This window comes from Pseudonaja textilis, chromosome 1 (genome assembly GCF_049901715.1).
Source record: "Pseudonaja textilis isolate UNSWEBS1 chromosome 1, rPseTex1.2, whole genome shotgun sequence".
Classification (NCBI taxonomy): Eukaryota; Metazoa; Chordata; class Lepidosauria; order Squamata; family Elapidae; genus Pseudonaja; species Pseudonaja textilis.
The window spans coordinates 3,288,425-3,312,327 of NC_141990.1; the positions used below are offsets into that span (position 1 = coordinate 3,288,425).

Here is a 23,903-nt window from a genome sequence, read left to right on the forward strand (position 1 = left end):
CTGCCGGTTTGCTGGGCGCCGCCATCTTCTTTTGATGAAAAAGTGCTTCCGGTGAGCTTTTCTGGGTAGAAAGCGGCGTTTGGGTACTGAAAGAATCCACGCGCCTTAGTTTCATCGGGGCGGGGCGGCTTCGAACAAAACTAAGGCGCGAGGATTCTTTCAGCACGCACGGCAAGGCGAGCCGAGCGACCATCCCGAAGCCGTCGAGAAGCCCATCGACACAGGTACAAAGGAGGAGTTGAAGGTGGCGGGGAGAAGCGGAGGACGGCTGGCTGGCCAGTCGCTTGGCTCGCCTTGCCATGCGTGCTGATGCCGGTACCGGGCCGCGGGTGATTTTGTGATGCCGGTACCGGGCTGCAGCACAAAAAAGGTTGGGGACCACTGATCTAAAGAACCCTAGGAGATTATCGCCCAAACAAGTCCGTTGGGCCCAATATTTCAAACGATTCAATTTCAACATTAAATATATCCCTGGAGGGAAAAATGTACTGGCGGATGCTCTGTTCAGAAAACCTCAGTTTGACAACCACCGAGAGGAAATAGTACAAGCCTTAATTTCAGATGCTCAATTGGCCGGCCAAGTAACCACTAGAACCCAAGCTAACCGCAACGCCAAACACCTGGAAGATAAGCTGACTGCCGAATTGAAAACGGCCCTATTGACTGATCCTTGGTTCCTGGACCATCAAAACGAGTTGACAATGAATGATGGACTAGCTTGGAAAGGGACTAAGCTTTATGTACCCACAATCCTAAGACTACTGGTACTTCCTCCTCATTTCACTTCCTTCCTTCTTTCCCCCCCTTCCCCCTTCATTCATTCTTTCTTCTTCCTTCCCCTCTTTTCCCTTCCTTGCTCTCTTCCCGTCTTCCCTTCTTTTTTTCTTTGTCTTTCCTCTTTCCCTTTCTCCTTTGCTGTCCCCTTTTGCATGCTCAAATGCAAAAGGGGAAATGTTTCTCCTTTGGTTTTGTTTTTAGGTTGTTTTGGTCACCCTCTGCCAGGGAAAATGAGGCACGGGAGGCTGTGCGCGGTCCACCCCTCACCAGCTCCGTTTTCACTGGCAGAGGCGCCACGGGCCGATCCTTCTGTCAGGGCTCCGACAAATCCACCCACATTCAAATCACAAGTCTCTAGCCGCATCTCTCAGAGTAAAAAAAAAGATAATTTATCAGGACTGGCCATATCAGTGTTACATGGGTGTTATGACTCCCCTTCGAAATTCCAACGAACAAAACAGAAAGCAGCCGTTTCACAATTAAATCGAACGGAAAGAAGTCTTACAAGATAACGGCTGGCAGAAACCACAGCATAAATCTTTACTCTGTCCGGCAAACCAGTCCTGGCAATAAATCTCCAGCCTCAGAGCTCCTTGCTGTAACGTCCTCACTCAAATAGTCACTTTGTTCCTGGCAAAACGTACCAGCCCAGCTGTGTCCTTTTATACTCATTGAGGCAACGTGCTAATTTACTGACTCGCTCTCCTCATTCGCTCCAGCTGATTTTGCCTTTTCAACCGTCTTCTGTTCCTTACATTTAACCACAAATTTTCCAAGTTCTCATCTCCACTAGAAGACTCTCTCAAAACTTCCCTGTCAGCCATTCCCGGCTGTTGATCAGATAAGGACCCAGAGGAGGTCAAAGGTCCTGACAATTCTAATACATCAGGTCTGTCGTCCTTTGTCACGTCCATCTCCTCATCCTGGTTACCAGTCCAATCACTGAGCCATGCCGGCTCATATTTTTCTGCCATGACCTCCTCACTTGAACTCATATCAGTCACAGGAGCTGAATCCAAGCCCCGAGCCACAACACATGGGTGCAGCCAACACTAAGATACATCATTTATTTCCCCCAACCCCTGGATGTATATTCTCTTTCTCATATATATGGACACATCCAAAGCCGAGAGCCATCAATCATGCTCTCCAGTCATAATCTTGCGCGCCAACAGCTTCGGCTGCCTAGCAATTATCTGAAGCATTTAAGGAATGCACTGCTTTCCCCCATTCCCTTTCTGATGGCAACTCAAAAGACCAAAGGAGTATTTTTTTTAGTTCGACACCTTTGCTGTTTCCAGGATGGCCCCACAGGCCAGATCTGGGTCACGGGCCTTGAGTTTTGACACCCCTGTTCTAAATTAACCTGGTTTGTAGAACGCCTATCTTGAGCGATGGAAACCTACCTCTCGCCCCTGCATAGGGGAGTGCCAAAGTCTGCTCTCGGGGCGACAGTCCTCGTGCAAGGTCCGGCCGCAGGTTGACCTGCATCTGCTGGGACGTGATGTAGTCGTTCAGGATGGTTTGCCGCGTGTTCTCCATAGCATAAAGCTGGTATTGGCTGGGGTAGCCCGGGGTGGGTGAGAGCTGCCGCTGGAACATGTAGGCGGTCGCTGGGCGAGGAAGAGCAGAAGACATTAAGTAGGTAAAGAGACAGAAAGCACCGTTTCTTTATATTACAGGTTATTCCTCAACTTACAACCGTTGATTTAGTGAACGTTTGAAGCGACAACGGGGACGGAGAGAAGGGACTTATCAAAACAAGTCACATGTCATTGACAGGGGGATTTTTTTCCCCCCTGGTCTTCCTACTTGAGCAGCTTTGGTGTCAACTTTGGAAGCCATACTGAGACCAGATGCTCCCACGGTGCCACATTTTGAGCCTGGGAAAATGAGAGGGGGGAATGTCTTGGAATGTAAGACGTTCTTTTTCTAATTCAAGGTTCCTTTTATTTTGGATAGCAAACGGCCACAACTGGGGAATCCCGAATCGGAAAGTTCCGGGTTTCCTTGCCGGAAGTAAAAACTACAAATCCATCCCCTGTATGATGACCCAAAGGGGCGTGGCACAAAAGCAACCAAGTCCCAAAAGTTGGGAAAGTCCCTTTAATTCCTCCAACTTGGCCCCCCGATGTCCAGTGATCATCGGCTGGAGAAAAAAAAAACTCTCCCAAGAACAGTTTTTAAAGGGAAGAAATTCGGTCTGAACCCAAAATACATCTAAATGATAAATAAAAACCCAACACAAACCACAGCTGCAGCCATTAATGAGACAGGGCAGGATGAGGAATTGCAGAATCAAAAAATAATGAAACACACACAGTTGGGAAGACGCCAGAACCCAGATACGACTTGATAAAACAAGATAATTCACGCTTTGCTTTCAGCAAGGTGGTGTGTGCAAACGCCCTTCTTAAATCCTGTTTCCCCAGCTGCAGCTAATGAAGGGAATCAGGGCCCTTTTCTCCCCCGGAACCCATGTTGCTCCCTTCTCCGTTCCGCCCTGCGTGCCCTAGGATGAAAGGGGGTGGGTGGGTCTGGGTCTTCCTCTGAATGCACAGCCGGACTCTGCCCTTCCCCAGTGTCTTCCACAGCCACCGGAGCCACACCCCCACTCCCTGTCAGCTGTTCAACCTCCCCCTCAGAATCAGACTCCACCAGGGGCATGACATTCTGCACCCATCAAGGCATCACATGCCCCAGTCACCATCCATCCCAACTTGGGACTTCCCCTCACTTATGCGCAAAATAACATGACCTTGAATTAGAAAAAGAATGTTGTTATGTCTAACTACATACACTCCAAGAAATCCTCCCCCTCCCACTTTTCCCAGGCTCAAAATCTGGCAGCTTGGGAGCATCTGGTCTCAATATGGCTTCCAAAGCTGACACAGGGGGGCTGGGGGGCGGGGGTTGGACTAGAAGACCTCCAAGGTCCCTTCCAACTCAAGTTATTCTGTACGGCTAATCCTCAACTTACAACAGTTTGCTGAGCGACCGTTCAAAGTTACAACGGCGCTGAAAAAAAGGGACTTGGGACCATTTTTCACACTTATGACCGTTGTGGCATCCCCACGGCCGAGGGATTTACATTCGGATGCTTGGCAACCGACTCATGTTTACGATGGTTTGCCATGTCCCGGACGCCACTCAGTGGGGGAAACCAGATTCAGTGAACAACCATGTTGCTAACTCAACATCTGCGGCGATTCGCTTAACAACGGTGGCAAGGAAGATCGTTCAATGGGGGCGAGGCTTAATGACCATCTTGCTTAACAATGGAAACCTGGGGCACAACTGCAGTCGTAAGTCAAGGACCCCCGACCGAAAAGCAAAAAATAAAATAAAATTGTACGTACTGGGATCCAAGGCTCTGTGGAACTGGATGGCTGGGTCCAGGTGAGGCGAGAGATGGCTCCGGTAAACTTCGGGGCCCGACCCTCGGTGGTGGGGGTCGAAGGGGCTGTGAGTGACTCCGGGGTCAACCCCCGGGACCGGAGATTTGGCCGGGACGCTCTCCCTTTGCGTCGGTGTCAAAGTGGACTTCCTCTCGTGATTCAGGGGCTTCCCCGAAGAAAGGTTGCCTGCAAAAGAAGACCCGAGTTGTGGGAACGCAAGTGGCTCTGGCTGCTAGAAAACTCAGGGCGACCCTGAGAATTATTTTATATTTTACGGGCATTTGATTTTATCTTACCGTATGATTTTATGCTTTATTTTGTTATTATCATTAATCATTTTATTTCATGATTATTGTATTTACTTATTTCGCAAATTTTGTCATTGGATAAGACGCGTTTATCCCAAACATGTTTATTAATCTGATGGAATCACTACCTCCGGGATGGCGAACCTATGGCACAGGTGCCACAGGTGGCACCCAGCCATTTGTGCCGACACCGCCGGGCGTCATCTTGGTGGTTTTGCCAGTTTGAGGCCTTTCCGCCCCCAGAGGCTTGAGTGAGCTGCAGGAAAAATGGGCTCCATCCTCATTTTTTCTGGAAATACCGAAGTGCAAAACAGGCCTAGTTTTCCCTACAGAAGCCTTCCTCAAGCCTCTGGGAGGCCGAAAAGGGCCTCAAACTGGCTGAAAATCAGCTGTGAGGTGCAGTGCAGGCAAGGGGTGACGGAGTGGGTGGGTGGGTGGGGATTGCCCGTGCATGCGTAGTGGGCGGCGTGTGTGTGCACGCATTGCCTTCTGGGTGCTGGAATTTTTGGCACAGGAGCCCCAAAAGGTTAGTCACCACTGTACTACCCTCCTCTGGAAGTTGGTTCCAAGCATGTTTCATTGAAATCGGACTTCCAAACATTACTTTTCAACTTCCCCCTTGTCAGTTTATTTATGCCCAGTCTTCCTTCCTTCCTTCCCTCCTTTTTCCTTTCCATTCCTTCGTCTTTCTTTTCCCTATCTCCCTTCCTTCCTTTTTCCTTCCTTTCTTCCTTCTCTTTTCCCTTTCTCATTCTTCCTCCCTCCCTCTTTTTCCTTCTCCATTCCTCCTTTCCTTTCTCTCCCCATTCCTTCCTTTCTTCCTCCCTCCCTTTCATCTTTTCCTTCCTTCCTTTCCTCTATGCCCTTCCTCCTGCCCTCCTTCCATCTTTTCTCCTTTCCCTTCCTCTCTGTCCTCCCTCCCTTCACGTTCCTTCTCATGTCTTCCTTTTCCTTCCTTCCCTTCCTCTTTCTATGTCCTCCCCTAAGGAAGGAAGGAAGGAAGGAAGGAAGGAATGAGAGGGAGGGAGGGAGGGAGGAAGGAAGGAAGGAAGGAAGGAAGGAATGAGATTGCCGGGCAGGGAGAGGCGTACTGCAGGCTATTTCTGCTGAGGCTGGGCAGGAATCCCACCAGGCTCAAAGTTGACCCAATCTTCCATCCTTCCGAGGTGGGCAAACAGACCCAGATTGCTGGGGGCAGAGGTGATTCTGTAAACTGATTAGAGAGGGCTGGAAGCACTGTGAAGCAGATATATCAAGTGCTACTGCTAGGAAGGAGGGAGGGAGGGAAAGGAAGGGAGGGAGGAGAGGAAGGAAGGAAGGAAGGAAGGAAGGAAGGAAGGAAGGAAGGAAGGAAGGAAGGAGATGGGAGGGGAGGGAGGGAGGGAGGAAGGAAGGAAGGAAGGAAGAATGAGAGGGGAGGAGGAGGGAGGGAGGAGGGAGGAGGGAGGAGATGGGAATGAGAGGGAGGGGAGGAAGGAAGGAAGGAAGGAAGATGGGAATGAGAGGGAGGGAGGAGGGAGGAGGAAGGAAAGAATGGAAGGAAGGAAGGAAGGAAGGAAGGAATGAGAGGGAGGGAGGAGGAAGGGAGGAGGGAGGAGGGAGGAGATGGGAATGAGAGGGAGGGAGGAGGAAGGAAGGGAGGGAGGGAGGGAGGAGGAAGGAAGGAAGGAAGGAAGATGGGAATGAGAGGGAGGGAGGGAGGGAGGGAGGGAGGGAGGAAGGAAAGAACGAAGGAAGGTAGGAAGGAAGGGCCACAGTGGTTGGAATGCAGTATTGCAGGCTGATTCTGCCTGCTGCCAGCAGTTCAGTTCTGACTGGCTCCAGGTCGACTCAGCCTTCCATCCTTCCGAGGTGGGTCAAATGAGGACCCAGATTGTTGGGGGCAAGAGGCTGGCTCTATAAACCGCTTAGAGAGGGCTGGGAAGCACCGTGAAGCTGGATATTAATCTAGGTGCTATTGGGTAGGAAGGAGGGAAAATGAGAAGGACAGGAAACAGGAAGGAAGGAAGGAAGGAAGGAAGGAAGGAAGGAAGGAAGGAAGGAAGAGGGAGGGAGGGAGGGAGGGAGGGAGGAGGAAGGAAGGAAGGGAAGGAAGGAAGGAAGGAAGGAAGGAAGGAAGGAAGGAAGGGAAGGGAAGGAAGGGAAGGAAGGAAGAAAAAGGAGAAGGAAGGAAGGAAAACAAGGAGAAGGAAGGAAGGAAAACAAGAAGGAAGGAATGAAAGAAGGAAGAGAAACAAGAAGAAAGTTCAATCCTGACGGGGCTCCAGGTCAACCCAGCCTTCCATCCTTCTGAGGTGGGTCAAATGAGGACCCAGATTGTTGGGGGCAAGAGGCTGGCTCTGTAAAACCGCTCAAAGAGGTCTGGGAAGCACCACGAAGCGGTATATAAGTCTAAGGGCTTTTGCTATTAAAAGGCTTCCTGAATTTTAGAGAGTCAAAGCAGGTCAGTTGGTCAACCATTTCGTCCCTGTCCCCCCGTCCCGCTGACTGTCACAGAAGCCGCAAAGGCCGCCTACCTTCGACCCGGTTCATCATGGGTGAGCTCCTGGACATGCTCTGGTAGCCCACCGGCGTCCTCCTGGCGTTGGCATCCTCGTAGATCCCGGGGCTGACTTGGGACTTGGGTGCCTCGTGGAGGGTGGAGCGCAGGACGGAAGGACCTGAGCTGACCACCGAGGTGTGGCGAGGACGCACCTCTCCCGCCTTGGGGTCTTCGTGTTTCCCGCGTTCCACTCCCTTCATGTTCTCCGGCAGCATCTCCATGGGGGGCATGCCCCGCGAGAGCTTGCTGGGCCCCGTGATCAGGGACTTGACGTTGTGTTTGATGGCCGACTGGCAGGAGCTGCTCTCGTACTTGATGGGCGTACCCTGCAGGAAGAGGAGGAGGAGAAGGCCGTATAGCGACTCCCTGCAGCCAGATGGGCGCGGTTGAGGGGGGGGGCGTGGCCATCTGAGTGCTGCCAAGTGGGTGTGGCCAGGGGTGGGCTTCAAAAATTTCACAAACGGGTGAAATTTCCCATAAAAGTATGATATTTAACTGAAAAGTAATGTGTTAAAGTGTTTAAGATATAAATGAATATTAATATTAACGAACAGATTTGTATCGGCATTGATAATGTTGTATAATTTTAGAATGTACCAAACAGAATCCCAATGTAAGCTATGTATTTTATATCAAGTATTATAAATATAGGGGAAAGAGACAAAGGCGTCATACTCCAAGTAGTGTACAGGAGAAGTTTTGTTTAAAGAAGACAGATAAATGGATAGCTGGAAACAGAACAGACAAAGAATAATAAATATTATGATTTGAATCGAGATGAGATAAATAAAATAAAACTAAGGAAATTCAAAAGAGATGAGAAGCTATAGAGAAAATTGAAAATGGTAATAAGATATGGAATGGTATACAAAATGAATATGAATTTGAATTTGTGTCTGTACGAAGAGTTGTAACCCGGGACTAAAGCAACTTTCAGAAAAGAGGTTTTTTATGTTTCTATGTTTTGTGTTTTTGTGTGTTTATGTTTGATTGAGTTAATAAAACCTTGGAGGAATGTTAGAAGAGGACAAATGAGAATTAAAGATAGGAGAGAATAAAGCAAGTCAGAAGAAGAAATAAGTATAGTGAATAAAAACATATAAAATAGATAAATATAGAAAAGAAATATAATTGAATAAAAGTAAAGGGAGAAATAATGAGAAACTTGAAAGGATATGTATGTGTTTATTAGGAGATGTGTCAATGGTGTATAAAATGTTTTATTTGTTTTGTTAAAATTTACAAATAACTTTCAGAAAAGAGGTTTTGTGTTCTTATGTTTTATGTTTTGTATGTCTTTAAAAATTAATAAAATTTGTTCAAAAAAAATAAATAAAATTCACCAACGGGTTCTCTGTTCGTTGTCGGGATTCTGGCAGTGACTCCCATTTAAATCCTGAGTCTCGAGCCAAACGTCCAAAACTTCGAAAGGATTTATTGGGAGTTAACATGCCGGCACTACCTGGGTGTAGCCGACTCTGAGGCACATCATTCATTGTCACCCTTGACCCTGGTTTTCTCCCTCCAGCCCTCCCTCCCTCTCTCTCTTTTGCCCTGGTGGTTAAGCGAATCACTGCAGCTGTTCAGTAAGTAACATGGTTGTTAAGTGAATCTGGCTTCCCCGCTGACTTTTCAGAAGGTTGCCAAAGGGGATCTCGTGACCCCAGGACGCTGCCGCGACCGTCATAAATATGAGCCAGTTGCCAAGCCCCTGAGTTTTGTTCACGTGAGGATGCTGCAATGGTTGTAAGTGTGAGAATAGGAGTCTTCAAAGTTGACAGCTTTTAAGACTGGTGAACTTCAACTCCCAGAATTCCTCTTTCTCCAGTCATGTTAGCTCAGGAATCCTGGGAGTTGAAGTCCACCAGTCTTAAACTTGCCAACCCTTTGAAAACCCTTGGAATAGAGAATAGAATAAGAACAGAATAGAATAGAATAATAATAGAATAGAGTAATAATTTGAATAAGAATTTTAAAATAGAATAGAATAGAATAGAATAGAATAAGAATTGAATAAGAATTTGAATAAAATTTTTAGAATAGAAGAATTTGAATAATTTTTTTTAGAACAGAATAAGAATAGAATAAGAATTTGAATAAGAATTTTAGAATAGAATAAGAATTTGAATAAAATTTTTAGAACAGAATAGAATAAGAATTTGAATAAAATTTTAGAATAGAATAAGAATTTGAATAGAATAGAATAAGAATTTGAATAGAATAGAATAAGAATTTGAATAAGAATTTTAGAAAAGATTAGAAAGAATAAGAATAGAATAAAATAGTAGAATAAGAATAAAATAGAATTTGAGCAGAATAGAATAAGAATTTGAAAAAGAAATTTAGAATAGAATAGAATAAGAATAAAATAAAAATAGAATAAGAATTTGAATAAGAATTTTAGAATAGAATAGAATAAAGAATAAATTAAGAATAGAATAGAATAAGAATTTGAATAGAATAAGAATTTGAATAAGAATAGAATAAGAATTTGAATAAGAATAGAATAAGAATAAGAATAGAAGAATAAGAATAGAAGAATAAGAATAGAATAAGATTAGATTAAGAATTTGAATAGAATAGAGAATAGAGAATTTTTTTGCACTGCTGTCGAACAGTCACTAAACGAGGACTACCTGTATTAGAACAGTCATAAGTCAAGGACTACCTGTATTAGAAGAACAGACAGCTGTCTATCTACGATCTGGAGGTTTGCCCCGAATAGGGGTGAGACTTTGTGACCTCAACAGTCCCTTCCAACTCTTTAAAAAATACCAACCCTTGCAGGATCTGATTGGTTCTCCAGCGTTTTGCTCTCACCTGCGAGATGGACCCTTCGATGATGGGGCGGACATTGGGGACCATCTCAGGGTTCTTCTGGCTTTCCTGATTTAACAGCTCCTGCCGGGGAATCTCGTGGATGGAGCGCCCCATCTCCTTGATGGTGGTGACCCCGTCGTAGAGTTTGCCCTTGGCGATGGCTCCCTCGAAGGTCCGCATGGGAGGAGATTCCCGCTTGATCTTCGGGTATTTGAGCCCCATTTCGTAGCTCTCCGCCGTCGATCGTGGGGTCCCTTCAGGGAGGGAAGGGTGGGGGTGGGGGGGGGAGAAAGAGAGACTTTCAGGATTCAATTCATTTTAAGGTATTGCAGTCATGTGGACCAGAGAGCAGAACAAATTTTTAAAAAAACAAAAACAGTAAATATCTCCAAAGAAAAATTGTAGAATCAAAACAATAAATAACAAGATAAAAATCTACGAACAAATCCAGTCTGTCACGTGGTCCAACTCAGGGAGATCGAACTTAAGGCCCGGGGGCTGGACTAGAAGACCTCCAAGGTCCCTTCCAACTCTGTTATTCTAGTGTGGCTAGTAGGCCTGAGCACGTGTTGTCCTAGATCAGGGGTATCGAACTTAAAGGCCTGGGGGCTGGACTAGAACAGGGGCCGCCAACCTTTTGGACCGCAGGGACCACCCAACTCATCATTTTAAAACCCGCGGAGCAGAGACCCTGGGAAAATCCCCCAAAAAAGTCTGCAAGAAAACCCCCCACCACGTTTTCCTACCGATCGATCCGTTCTTTATTTGGGATCGCAGGATACCGTCTCCAGCTCCGTTCTCAGGGAGAGAGAGAGAGGGAGGGAGAGACTTTTGGCTTCGTGCAAGGAAAGCAGCAGAAGCCGCAGAAGTCTTTCTTTCTCTCCTCCCAAACTCCGCCAGAAATGAGTATTTGTGGGCCTCTTGGAGCAGGAGGCCTTGCAGGGTCCCCAAGACTCATTTCTGGCGGAGTTTGGGGGAGAGAAAGAAAGACTTCGGCTGCTTTCCTTGCCTGCAGCCAAAAGCAGAAGCAGCGGAAAGAAGCAGCCCGGTGGCCAGGCGAGGCACGCGGGGTGATTGGGGTAAGTTCCCCCCCTCCCCCTGACTACGTGTTGTTCACAATGCAAGCGACGTGTTCACGCAGGCCATGTGGGCAGTGCAGCCTTGTGTTCCCACGCAGCCTGGATTAATTGCTTTGGGGGTGAGGGGGACGTTTCTCTGCAGACCACCCAAATTTTCTCACTGACCACCAGTGGTTCCCGGCCCACTAGTTGGCAACCACTGGACTCGAAGACCTCTCAGGGCCCTTCCAACTCTTGTTATTCTGTTATGCTGTTGCTAGTAGCCCTGAGCACATGTGGTCCTAGATCAGGGATATCAAAGTCAACGTCCGCGGAGTGCTTAGATGGAACCGTCCTGCAAACAGCGAAGGACCGGCCCAAGGTGCCTCTGCCAGTGAAAACAGAGGTCATTTTGGCTAGCAGAGGGCTAGCAAAACAAACTTAAATAAAAAAACAAAAGGAAAGGAGAAACATTTCACCTTTTGCATCTCAGCATGCCAAGCGTCAACTCAAAAATATTTCTCTGGTCTTTTAGAGTTGCCAGCAGAAAGGGAGCGAGGGATACAGTGCATTCCTTAAATGCTTCAGATCATTGCTGGGCGGCCGAAGCTTCTGGCGTGCAAGATTATTACTGGAGAGCATGATTGGAGGACTCTTGGCTAGGGATGTGTCCCATTGGAGAATAGATATCCAGGGGGAAGACCAGGGTCAAGGGGAAAACGAATGATGGGTCTCAGAATCGGCTCCACCCAGGTAGCGCCGGCATATTCAACTCTTTAATAATTCTTCTAGATGTGCTCACTTCGGCAGCACATATAGTAAAATTGAAACACATTTACACTGAGACGATGGACGACCGCGTACCCCTAGTGCAGGGGTCTTCAAACTGGACAGTTTTAAGATGTGGACTTCAATTCCCAGAATTCCTCCTCTAAGTCACGTTAGCTCAGGAATTCTGGGAGTTGAAGTCCACAAGTCTTAAACTTGCCAACTGTCATGCCCCTGTTGGAATCTGATTCTGAGGGGGAGGTCGAGCAGCTGACAGGGAGTGGAGTGGGAGTGTGGCGATGGTGGCTGTGGAGGAAACTGGGGAAGGGCACAATCCGGCTGAGCATTCAGAGGAAGACCCAGGGCCCTCCCCTCTTCATCCTAGGGCAGGCAGAGAGGAATGGAGAAGGGAGCAACATGGCTTATGGGGGAGGAAAGGGCCCTGATCCCCTTCATTAGTTGCAGCCGGGAGAACAGGATATAAGAAGGGCATTTCAACACAGCACCTTGCTGGAAGCAAAGCGTCCATTATCTTTGTCAAGTCTTATCTGGGTTCTGGCATCCTCCCAAGTGTGTGTGTTTCTTTATCTTTTGACGTCTGCAATTCCTTATCCTGCCCTGCCTTGTTAATTGCTGCAGTGTGGTTTGTGTTGATTTTTATTTATCATATATATGTACTTTGGGTTCGGACTGAAATTCTTCCCTTTAAAGAGTTTTGGGAGGGTTGTGGACATTGGGGGGCCAAGTTGGAGGTATTAAAGGGGCTTTACCTATTTTTGTCCCTTTGTTGCTTTTTGCCACGCCCCTTTGGTCATCACACCAATTTTGAAGACCCTTGCCCTAGTGCGTCAAGTACTGGAAAAACTGCCGGAGCCCTGATACAAGGAGGGACAGGAAAGGAGAAAGGGAAGCAGGAGAGACAAAGGAAAAGGAAGGAAGATGGGAAGAGAGCAAGGAAAGGAAAAAGAAGGAAAGAGGGGAAGGAAGAAGAAAGGAGAATGAAGAGGGAAGGAAAAAGAAAAGGAAGGAGGGAGGGAGGGAAGGAAGGTGTGGAAGGAAGATGTGGAAGGAAGGATGGAGGAAGAAAGGAAGGAACGGAAGATGAGGAAGGAAAATAAGGAAGGAAGGAAGGAAGGAAGGGAGGGAGGAAGGAAGGAAAGGAAGATGAGGAAGGAAGATGTGGATGGAAGGAAGGAAGCAAGGAAGGAAGGGAAGGAAGATGAGGAAAGAAGATGTGGAAGGAAGGAAGGAAGGAAGGAAGATGTGGAAGGAAGGGAGGGAGGGAGGAGGAAGGAAGGAAGGAAGGAAAGAAGATGAGGAAGGAAGAGAAGGAAGGAAGGAAGGAAGGAAGGAAGGAAGGGAGGGAGGAAGGAAGGAAGGAAGGAAGGAAGGAAGGAAGGAAGGAAGGAAGAAGGAAGGCAGGAAGGAAGATGAGAAGGAAGATAAGGAAGGAAGAAAGGAAGGAAGGAAGGGAAGGGAAGGAAGGAAGGAAAGGAAGATGTGGAAGGAAGGAAAGGAAGATGTGGAAGGAAGAAAGGAAGGAAGGAAGGAAGATGAGGAAGGAAGATGTGGAAGGAAGGAAGGAAGGAAGGAAGGAAGGAAGGAAGGAAGGAAGGAAGGAAGGAAGGAAAGGGAGAAGGGAGGAAGGAAGGAAGAAAAGGAAGATGAGGAAGGAAGATAAGGAAGGAAGGAAGGAAGGGAAGGGAGGAAGGAAGGAAGGAAGGAAGAAAGGAAGGAAAGGAAGATGTGGAAGGAAGAAAGGAAGGAAGGAAGGAAGATGAGGAAGGAAGATGTGGAAGGAAGGAAGGAAGATGAGTAAGGAAGATGTGGAAGGAAGGAAGATGAGGAAGGAAGGAAGGAAGGAAGGAAGGAAGGAAGGAAGGAAGGAAGGAAGGAAGGAAGGAAGATTATAATGAGAGGAGGGAAGGTCTGAGAGAAGTCCTGCCTTAGCACTTGGCCAACACAGGTGCCTCCGACACGAGTGATGTCACACTCCCCCAGCCTCCCCCTCCAGGTCAAACACAACCCTGATGTGGCCCTCAGTGAAATTGAGATTGACACCCCTGCTCTATGACAATAGTACTGCGGCCGTTAAATGTGAAAAAATGGTCCTAAGTCACCGTTATAACTGCAAATGACTCGGAAGCCGCTTCTGCTTGAGCTGGTGAAAAAAATAATAATGGAAACTTTGATTGTGGGTTTTATCAAATCGATTTTTGTTGTTGCAGTAGAAATAGCTGGTTTATAAAGGTCGTCCTCCACAACGGAGCCCAACACTTATGTGGTGAAGTGAGAAGTGTGTTAAGTGAGGGACTGGTTCTTCTGCCCCATTTTACAACATTCCTGGCCACGTTTTGTTCAGTGAGTCGCTGACATTGTTAAATGGATAGCACGGTCGTTAAGCAAACCTGGGTTCCCGTTGACTTTGCTTGTCGCAAAAGGGGATCGCGTGACCCCGCCGGGACTGACGGCGCCCACTGTAAATGCGCGTTGGTTATCAAGCGGTCCAATGTAAATCACGTGACCCCAGGGTTGTTAACTGAAAAAGGGTCGTAACTCCCTTTTTTTTCCAGTGGTGTTGTAACTTGGAACGGTCGCTAAACGAACCGGTGTAAGTCGAAAATTGCCTATACTACTACGTAAAAGACAGACGTTGAGCTTCAATGCTGTTACCTTATTCTACTGCACCCGAAGAGTCGGAAGACAATGCCTTTTTCTTTCTTTTTCCCTTCTTTTCTACCCTTCTCCCTTCCCTTTTTCCTCTTCTGTTTCTCCCATTTCCTTTTGTGTTTTGCATTATAAACTAATTTGTTTTTTTTAAATAAATAAATAACTGAGAATGATCCCCGAGAATGAGCTGGTGTAAGTCAAGGACTACCTGTAAGTGGTTAGAATGGAGTAAGAGAACCGAGATGGAAAGGACCCTGTAGGTCATCTAGTCCAACCCCCTGCTCGAAGGTCTTTTCCTTACCTTGCATTATGGAGCCGGACAACACCGTCCTCTCCTTCATATCGGAGTGGGGGCTCCCTTGAGGCACAGCCCTGCAGATTAAGCCTAAAAGATAAAAAATGGTTCATTCTCCACACTATTGGGAAATTTCTCCTCAGTTCCAGGTTGCTTCTGTCCTGGATGAGTTTTCCACCCGTTGCTTCTTGTCCTGCCTTTCGGGGGCTTTGGAGAATAGCTTGACTGCCTCTTCTTTGGGGCAGCCCCTGAGATATTTTGGAAGGCTGCAATCCTGTCTTCCCCCGGTCCTTCTTTTCAGGAGTTTAATGAACGTCCCCGATTCCTGCAAACGAACCGGAAGCTGCTTTAGCCAAGCTTACCTTCCAGAGGCGCCGAGACGGGAGATTCCCTCATCGACATCCCTTGCTTGATGTTTCCTTCCATGGCTTCGTACGTCCGTTTGAGGCTCATGTCGTGAGCAGTTCTTGGGCTGCGCGTTCCTTCCCGGACGTTCTTGATGGCTGTTGAGAAGCAGGCGAGAGAGACCCCAACGGAAGGGAGTTTTTTCTCTTGGATTCTCCCAGGGAAAATGGGAGATCATTTTCGATTGGAAGACAATTTGGGGGCTTTGCGGACGTTTCATGACCCAACTAGGTAACAACATCAGTGCTAGAGAAGAGGAGGACTGGGGTGGGGGGTGTTTCCGAGCTTTCTTGCTTCCTGGCAGACGTCTCGTGACCTAACTAGGTAACAACATCAGTGCTAGAGAAGAGGAGGAGGACTGGGGTGGGGGTGTTTCCGAGCTTTCTTGCTTCCTGGCAGAGTCTCGTGACCTAACTAGGTAACAACATCAGTGCTAGAGAAGAGGAGGGGACTGGGGGTGGGGTGGGGGCTGTTCCGGGCTTTCTTGCTTCCTGGCAGACGTCTCATGACCTAACTAGGTAACAACATCAGTGCTAGAGGAGGAGGACTTGGGGCGGGGTTTTCTGAGCTTTCTTGCTTCCTGGCAGACGTCTCATGACCCAACTAGGTAACAACATCAGTGCTAAAGAAGAGGAGGACTGGGGTGGGGTGGGGGCTGGTCCGGGCTTTCTTGCTTCCTGGCAGACGTCTCGTGACCTAACTAGGTAACAACATCAGTGCTAGAGAAGAGGAGGAGGACTGGAAGAGAGGGGAGGGGGGCTCCGAGCTTTGTTGTTTCTTGGCAGACGTTTAATGACCCAGTTAGGGAACGTCATCAGTACTGGAAGGGAGTGGGATTCGCTCTCCAGTGATGTACAGTGGCTTGCACTCTCAGTGCTGGTGGAAGAGGGGGTCTGTCAATAGGCAAGGACGCTTAAGAGAGATTTACACACCGTTTAAAAGAGGCAATAAAAAGTGAACAAGGAAACAAAACTACCATAACTCTGCTCTTCCTCCTCCTCCTCCTCCTCCCAAACCCCACTCCCTCTATTGGCACTGATGATGTTCCCTAGTTGGGTCATGAAATGTCTGCAAAAAAACCACCAGGCTCAGAGAGCACCAAGGATGCCAGTCTTCCTCATCCTGCTTTTCTTCCTCCTCTTCCTCTTTTTCTTCTTCCTCCTCCTCCCCTTCCCTCCTCCTCCATTCCACAAACACTCTCCCTCCAAGCACTGATGATGTTCCCTAGTTGGGTCATGAAAGGTCTGCAAGAAAGCCAACAGGCTCAAAGCACTAAGGAGGCCGGTCTTTCTCTTCCTCCTTTTCCTCTTTTTCTTCTTCCTCCTCCTCCTCTTCCCTTCCACAAATACCCTCCCTTCTAGCACGGATGATGTTCCCTAGTTGGGTCATGAAACGTCTAAAAGAAAGCCAACAGGCTCAAAGCACCACGGAGGCCGGTCTTCCTCTTCCTCCTTTTCTTCCTCCTCTCCCTCTTTTTCTTCTTCCTCCTCCTCCCCTTCCCTCCTCCTCCATTCCACAAACACTTTCCCCCCAAGCACTGATGATGTTCCCTAGTTGGGTCATGAAATGTCTACAAGAAAGCCAACAAGCTCAAAGCACCAAGGAGGCCAGTCTCTTCCTCCTTTTCTTCCTCCTCTTCCTCCTTTTCTTCCTCCTCCTCCTCCCCTTCCCTCCTCCTCCATTCCACAAATACCCTCCCTCCAAGCACTGACGACATTCCCTAGTTGGGTCATGAAACGTCTACAAGAAAGCCAACAAGCTCAAAGCACCAAGGAGGCCGGTCTTCCTCTTCCTCCTTTTCTTCCTCCTCTCCCTCTTTTTCTTCTTCCTCCTCCTCCCTTCCCTCCTCCTCCATTCCATAAATACCCTCCCTCCAAGCACTGACGATGTTCCCTAGTTGGGTCATGAAACGTCTACAAGAAAGCCAACAAGCTCAAAGCACCAAGGAGGCCGGTCTTCCTCTTCCTCCTTTTCTTCCTCCTCTCCCTCTTTTTCTTCTTCCTCCTCCTCCCCTTCCCTCCTCCTCCATTCCATAAATACCCTCCCTCCAAGCACTGACGATGTTCCCTAGTTGGGTCATGAAACGTCTACAAGAAAGCCAACAAGCTCAAAGCACCAAGGAGGCCGGTCTTCCTCTTCCTCCTTTTCTTCCTCTTCTTCTTCTTCTTCCTCCTCCCCTTCCCTCCTCTTCCCTTCCACAAACACCCTCCCTTCTAGCACTGACGATGTTCCCTAGTTGGGTCGCGAAACGTCTGCAAGAAAAACCACCAAGCTCAGAGAGCAACCAAGGACCCCTCCGTCCTCCACCTCCTCCAATATGCAAGCCCTCCTCCCTTCTAGCACGGATGACGTTCCCTAGTTGGGTCATCAAACGTCCGCAAGAAACTCAGAGAGCGCCCCGAGGACTCTACGGAGCGTTAACGTTCCTTGTCCAGAAAATTCGGTGGCGCGTCTCGCCCAAGGAGCCCCCCTTGGGGATTCGGGCCTCCCGACCTGGCACTCACCATCGTAGGTGATGATGTGGCCGCTCTTGCCCTCGTAGATGACGTGGCCTTTGGAGGTGGTGGCCTCCTCTCGGCTCTTCTCCGGACTGCTGTCCTCGGTAGCCAGGCGGGTGATGGTTCCTTTGAGCAGAACGTCGGCTGCAATTCCAGCCTGGGGGAGCGCTGGGGTTCCCTGTGGGGGGAAACTATGTTTTAACCCCCTTCGAAACGATGAACTTGGGGGCAAGGGGGCAACTGTTGATGGGAGAACCCGGCCTATCAGGTCCCGGAGCCTGAGGAATGACACAGAATTATTCCTAACACTTCCAAAAAAAAATAAAAAATTCCACTAGGACAACATAGTCTAATCATTAATATTAACAGTAGGAGTAGGAGAAACAGCCTAATGAAATAATGATTTAAAATATGTGATGTGTGTGGGGGGGAGGAATAATCTTGGAAAGTAGGTGCTCCCATAAAAGTATGTGATTTAATTGAAAAGTCACGTGCTAAGTGTTTTAAGATATACATGAACGTTAATATTAATGAATAGATTTGTGTTGGTATTGATAATATTGTATAATTTTAGAATGTACCAAACAGAATCCTAATGTAAGCTATGTATTCTATATTAAGTATTATAAATGTAGGGGAAAGAGATAAAGGCGTCACGCTCCAATTAGTGTACAGGAGAAGTTTTGTTTAAAGAAGACAGATAAATGGATAGCTGGAAGTAGAACAGGCAAAGAATAATATTATGATTCGAACTGAGATGAGATAAAACAAATAAAATAAAATTGAGAAAATTTAAAAGAGAGGAGAAGCTATATAGAAAATTGAAAATGTTAATAAGATATGGAATGGTATACAAAATGGATATGAATTTGATTTTGTGTCTGTACGAAGAGTTTTAACCCGGGACTAAGCAACCTTCAGAAAAGAGGTTTTTTTATGTTTCTATGTCTTGTGTTTCTGTATGTCTTTAAAAGTTAATAAAATTTGTTTTTTGTTTTTTTTAAAAAAAGAATTATTCCTAACACACTATTGTGTCCCTGCCGGAGTCTGAATCCAAGGAGGAGGAAGGCGAAGAGCAGCCAGGGAGTGAGGGAGCGTGGCTCCGTTGGCTGGGGGAGGAAACTGGGGAAGGGCAAAGTCCGTCTGGGCAGAGTAGGGGAGAGGTAGAGCAAGGGAGAGGGGGTTCAGAGGAAGACCCAGGCCCACCCCCTCTTCATCCTCGGGGACTCAGGAAGAAACAGAGAAGGGAGCAACGTGGGTTGCATGGCTTACGGGGGAGGCAAGGGCCCTGATTCCCTTCTTTAGCCACAGCTGGGAAGGGAGTTTAAAAGAGATGAAGGCCGAGTGCGGCAGCTGCTGGGAAACAAACGTGAGTTTATCCTGTGTTGACTTGGGTCATCTGCGTTCCTGGTGTCCCCCCAACCGTGTTACTACCAGTTGAATTCTTGCCCCTGCCATGGTGGACTAATGACCTCACCTTGCCTAGATTGGACTTATAGGGACGGCTTTTGTTGATCCCACGTTTTGAACAGGGGTGGGATTCCAAATTTTTTTAACAACCGGTTCTGTGGGTGTGGCGTGGTGGGTTTGGCAGCACCCCCTTTTGGCCTCCTGGGACTCAGGGACCCCTCCTGAGGCAAAGCCGTAAGACAGCGAGGGAGATCCTGGAATAGCGGATCATCGGAACAGCGGATTTGTCGGGAGGGGAAAAAAAAAAGGAAATACCTGAAGGAGTGACTGGGCAGGGGGAGAACGCAGTCAGCGAGGTCAGGCATCCGCAATGTCACGTAGGCGCGATAAGGACTGACTGGGTGCGGAAGGGAGGGGCAGGTGGAGAGGGGCGAGGCCAGCCAGGGGCACCATTGGCCGGTTCTCTGAACTGCGCAGAATTGTAACCGCCGGTTCTATAGAACCGGTCCTACCCTTGGTTTTGAACTCGACTCTCTGCAGCCCAAGGCTGTTCCTGGGAGTTTTTTGTTTTTTTTCCCCCAAGCCCAGAAGGTAACCAGGACATTGGGGGCAAAGTTGGACCTAATAAAAGGGCTCCTACTCATGATCTGACTGTGTTGCCTGTCAGCTTTGGAAGCCATATTCCACGCTGCCACATAGCCTTGGGAGTGGAAGGCGGGTCATTTCAATTAAGTAGCTCTAAGCAGACAACATAAAATTCTTCTGTTAGTCCAAGGTCATTTAACAGATAACCAGAGTTGGAAAGGACCTTGTAGGTCATCTAGTCCAACCCCCTCGCTCGAGTGGGAGACCCTACACCATTTCTGACAAATGGCAGTCCAATCTCTTCTTCAAAGTCTTAAGTGATGGCGCTCCCACAATTTCTGAGGGCAACGTCTGTCTCATGGGTTGATTGTTCTCCCTGTCAGAAAGTTTCTCCTTATTTCCAGTTGAATCTCTCCTTGTTCAGTTTCCATCCATTATTCCTTGTCTGGCCTTCAGGTGCTTTGGAGAATAGATCGACCCCTTCCTCTTCTCTGAAGTAACCCCTCAAGTATTGGAAGGCTGCTCTCCTGTCTCCCCTGGTCCTTCTCTTCCCTAGACTAGCCAAACCCAGTTCCTGCAATCGGTCTTCATATGTTTTAGTGTCCAGTCTCCTCATCATCCTGGTTGTTCTTCTCTGCACTTTTTCTAGAGTCCCAACATCCTTTATATAGTGTGGTGACCAAAACTGGATGCAGGACTCTAGGTGTGGCCCTTACTAAGGCTTCACAGAGTGCTATTAGTACCTCCCTTGATCTCGATTGTATCCCTCTGTTAACGCAACTTAGGATTGCATTGGCTTTTTTGGCTGCTGCTGCACAACATTGGCTCCTATTCAGCTGGTTGTCCACTAAGACTCCAAGATCCCCCTCCCAGTTCCTGCCATTGAGCCTGGTTTCACCCAGTCTATTATATGTGTCCTTTGGGTTTTTCTTGCCTAAGTGTAGGACTTTCCTTTTCTCTACACTGAATTTCATTTTGTTAGATGCGGCCTAGTCCGCCAAGATCCATTTAATGTGGCGCAGGATGAAATAAGGATCGTGATTGGGGCCATGGGATGTGACAACGACCAAGTGGGGGATGGATTTGTAGTTTGAGAAATTGTGGAAAGCCGGAAAAAAAAAAACCCAACAACTTTTAGATTCGGGTTTCCACAGATGTGCCAGGTGCTATTCTAACAAAGGTACTTTTGAGATCTGTTTGTCTGGGAGTTACTGACTGGAATGGAGGTTTGCTGCAATGCTGACATGGCCTTTGGGCCGCACATCACAACTACCTGAGTGATAGAGCCACGCAAAGCGGGCATTGCTTCCATGGAAACTTTGCTGGTGGGGGTCCCCCGAGTGATGCTCCCTTCCTGGATGGAGGTTGTACCTGCGGGGAAGAGGAAAAGAGGGGACAACGGTGAGAATTGGAGCTGCAGATGCAAGAAAACCGCCGACATTCACAACCGTTCATTTAGTGACCGTTCAACATTACGATGGCATGCGGGGGAGGGGGAAGAGACTTTATGAGCCTTTTTTCCACACTTATGACCCGTCGCACCACCCCCAGGATCAGGGGATCCAAATCCAGCCACTTGGCGACTGATTCGTACTTGTGACGGTCGCAGCATTCCCCGGGCCCGGGGGTGGGAGGGTATCACACAGTCTCCTTTTGCGACCTTCTGACCCAGCAGAGTCGATTGTGGGGGGAGAGGAGTCAGATTCGCTGAGCGACCGGGTTATTCATTTAACAACAGGGGTGGGGTGAGAAAGATCGTAAAATGAGGCCAAGCCCTCGCTTTCACAACTGTCTTGCTTAGCGACGGAAATTTTGCAGAGGCAGAGCTTTGAAGCATTGAGGCTGAGGGGAACGAGATGGCAATGGATTAGAGCAAAGGTCTTCAAACTTGGCCACTTTAAGACTTGTGGACTTCAACTCCCAGAATTCTCAGCCAGCTCTGCTGGCTGGAGAATTCTGGGAGTTGAAGTCCACAAGTCTTAAAGTGGCCAAGTTTGGGGACCCCTGGAATAGAGTATCTGTCGCTTAGAATTGGACCGTGGGCTCCTAGATGCTCTCTGAGCTTGGTGGTATTCTTGCAGACGTTTCATGACCCAGCTGGGTAACATCATCAGTGCTAAAAGGGGAATAGAGTTTTTTGAAAGGAGGAGGAACATACACAGTCGATTGCCTGGCAGTGTTGGTGTGTGGATGGGGTTTTCCCCTTAGTAGAAGGTTGGTAAAATGAGGACCCAGATTGTTGGGGGCGAGATGCTGACTCTAAGTTGCTTAGAGAGGGCTGTAAATGCCCTGTGAAGCGGTCTATAAGTCTATATAAGTGCTATTGCTTGGGAAGATTCAGAATCCTCTTCATGCTACCACTTCATTTCCAGCAAAAGATATCTTTTCTCTAATTAAAAGAGTCTAAAGTGTTTCTTTCTTGGATTTTGAAGAGGAGCCCCAGCTGATTGTGCATTGAGAAACCCATAGAGCAAGCCATTCCGCGTAAACGGAGAGCGCAAACCCCACTTCCTGGTAGCCCTGACGATGTTATCTAGTTGGAGCGATGAGACACCCGCGAGGAAAACCAGCCGGCTCTCAGAGAGCACCGCGGACCCTACGGAACAGGACGTCCTTAAAGAGGCCGACTCGGACGATCTCAAGAACGCACGTTTTCTTCCTGAATTCAAGCTCGGCTTACCTCGAACGACTCCCTCGTGCTGAGCTCTTACTAGCAAGCCTTCGGGCTGTGAATTTTGGCCACGGGGTGAAAATTCCTCCGGCTTGATGTAGGGCAGGGAAGCTTCAAAGGAGGAAAAGAGATGTTTTTAAGATACACGCCACCCACTCCAAGCTATTTCATCCCACATAGACCTCACAGCATCGAAGGATCGTTGTTTCCCCGAAAATAAGACCCTGTCTCATAATATATATATATATTTGTTTTTTTAAGTTTTTGCGGGTACTTACATGTATGGCATTCAGCTTTGTTCGGGTATTTTCCCACGTCATTGTAGCTGAATGCCATAGGCATTATATATATATTATATATATATTATATAATATATACATTATATATATATATATTCGGGTTTTCTCCCGCGTAAGATTGGAAGTATCTAGACACAAGCCTGAAGATGATGAATGAGACTTCATCGAAACTTTGCCTAGATACTTCCAATCTTACGCAGGAGAAAACCCCAGCCACAGAATCATCAGAGAAGCCAAAGAGATTGAAAAAAGACCCGAAAGCATGAATAGAAGAGATGATTCCACCAGACTCTCAATCATTTGGAAGCCTGCACTCACAAACAAAAAAATCTCCACACCACAAGCCAGGCAAACACCTGGGCACAGACAGATCCGCCCTGATACCTCCAGCTCAAACACACCCCAACCAGGCACCCAGATGAAAGCTAGCTTCCTAAACAATGATGGCTGTCCATTTACTCAGAGCCAAGCTGCACTTAAAGTCTCCAATACAGGAACACAATGTTGCCAGCCAATCAAGACACAAAAAAAGCCACAAAACAGACAGAAGATATTAGAAACACCAATCAAGCAGAACACAGCAAACTCCAAGACCAATAAACACAGACCAAGTCTCCCAACCAATCAGGATGAAGAAAAAAGCATTCTGGCACAGCAGTAGGAGAGCCCCAAATTTAAAACTGAAACAACTGTGAAAGCCTGACTCACAGACGAACACAATACAGAAGCCTGATGATGGCAGATGAGATTCTGCTGAAACGTTGCTACAACTTTAAAAGCACAACTACAATGACGTGGGAAAATACCCGAACAAAGCTGAATGCCATACATGTAAGTACCCGCGAAAACTTAAGAAAATATATATTTTTGGGCCACCCAAAAAACAGACACTAGGACTAACTTCACCTGGGCGCGTTGCTCCCGGCCTCCTTTTCGCTGTCTGAAGCTTTCAGGAACTTCTTTTTCCGCGGCCGGCAAGACTTTCCGGAAGGCCTCTGCATCCGATAGGATCGATCCAGAGCTTTGTAATCCTCTCCAGAGGCCTTCAGGAAAGCCTTGCCGGCCTCAGAAGAAATGGGCTGGCAAAGCAGGTGTCGTGGGTGTACGAGGCCTGGCTAAAACTGTCCAAAGGTTAGTAGTAGGGCAGCTCCACCCTCTCCCCATCCCACCTTAATTTTTATCCGTCCACTCTGGAATCAGCGGGATCTTAATTAGGGCTTATTTTGGGGGGTAGGGCTTATATTGGGCATACGTGTAAAAATCCAGCTAGGGCTTACTTTCAGGGTAGGTCATATTTTCAGGGAAACGGGGTATACAAAAGTTGGATCTTGGCTAGGGGTCCATTTTCCAAACCACTAACCCCAATCCGGAGACCCAGGCCTGCCCAGAAACCCAATTT

General features: G+C 47.7%; 1 protein-coding gene across 1 annotated transcript in view; it reads right to left on the bottom strand.

The window, feature by feature from the left end:
- Positions 1-23,903, bottom strand: part of NCOR1 (nuclear receptor corepressor 1) — a 187,637-nt gene that overhangs the window by 28,707 nt on the left and 135,027 nt on the right. Inside the window, 9 exon segments of the mRNA XM_087924448.1 lie at positions 2,184-2,390; positions 4,137-4,361; positions 7,000-7,351; positions 9,846-10,099; positions 14,643-14,726; positions 14,999-15,139; positions 17,546-17,717; positions 20,808-20,905; positions 22,215-22,316. Of these exon segments, the coding sequence (XP_087780574.1) occupies positions 2,184-2,390; positions 4,137-4,361; positions 7,000-7,351; positions 9,846-10,099; positions 14,643-14,726; positions 14,999-15,139; positions 17,546-17,717; positions 20,808-20,905; positions 22,215-22,316 (1,635 nt within the window).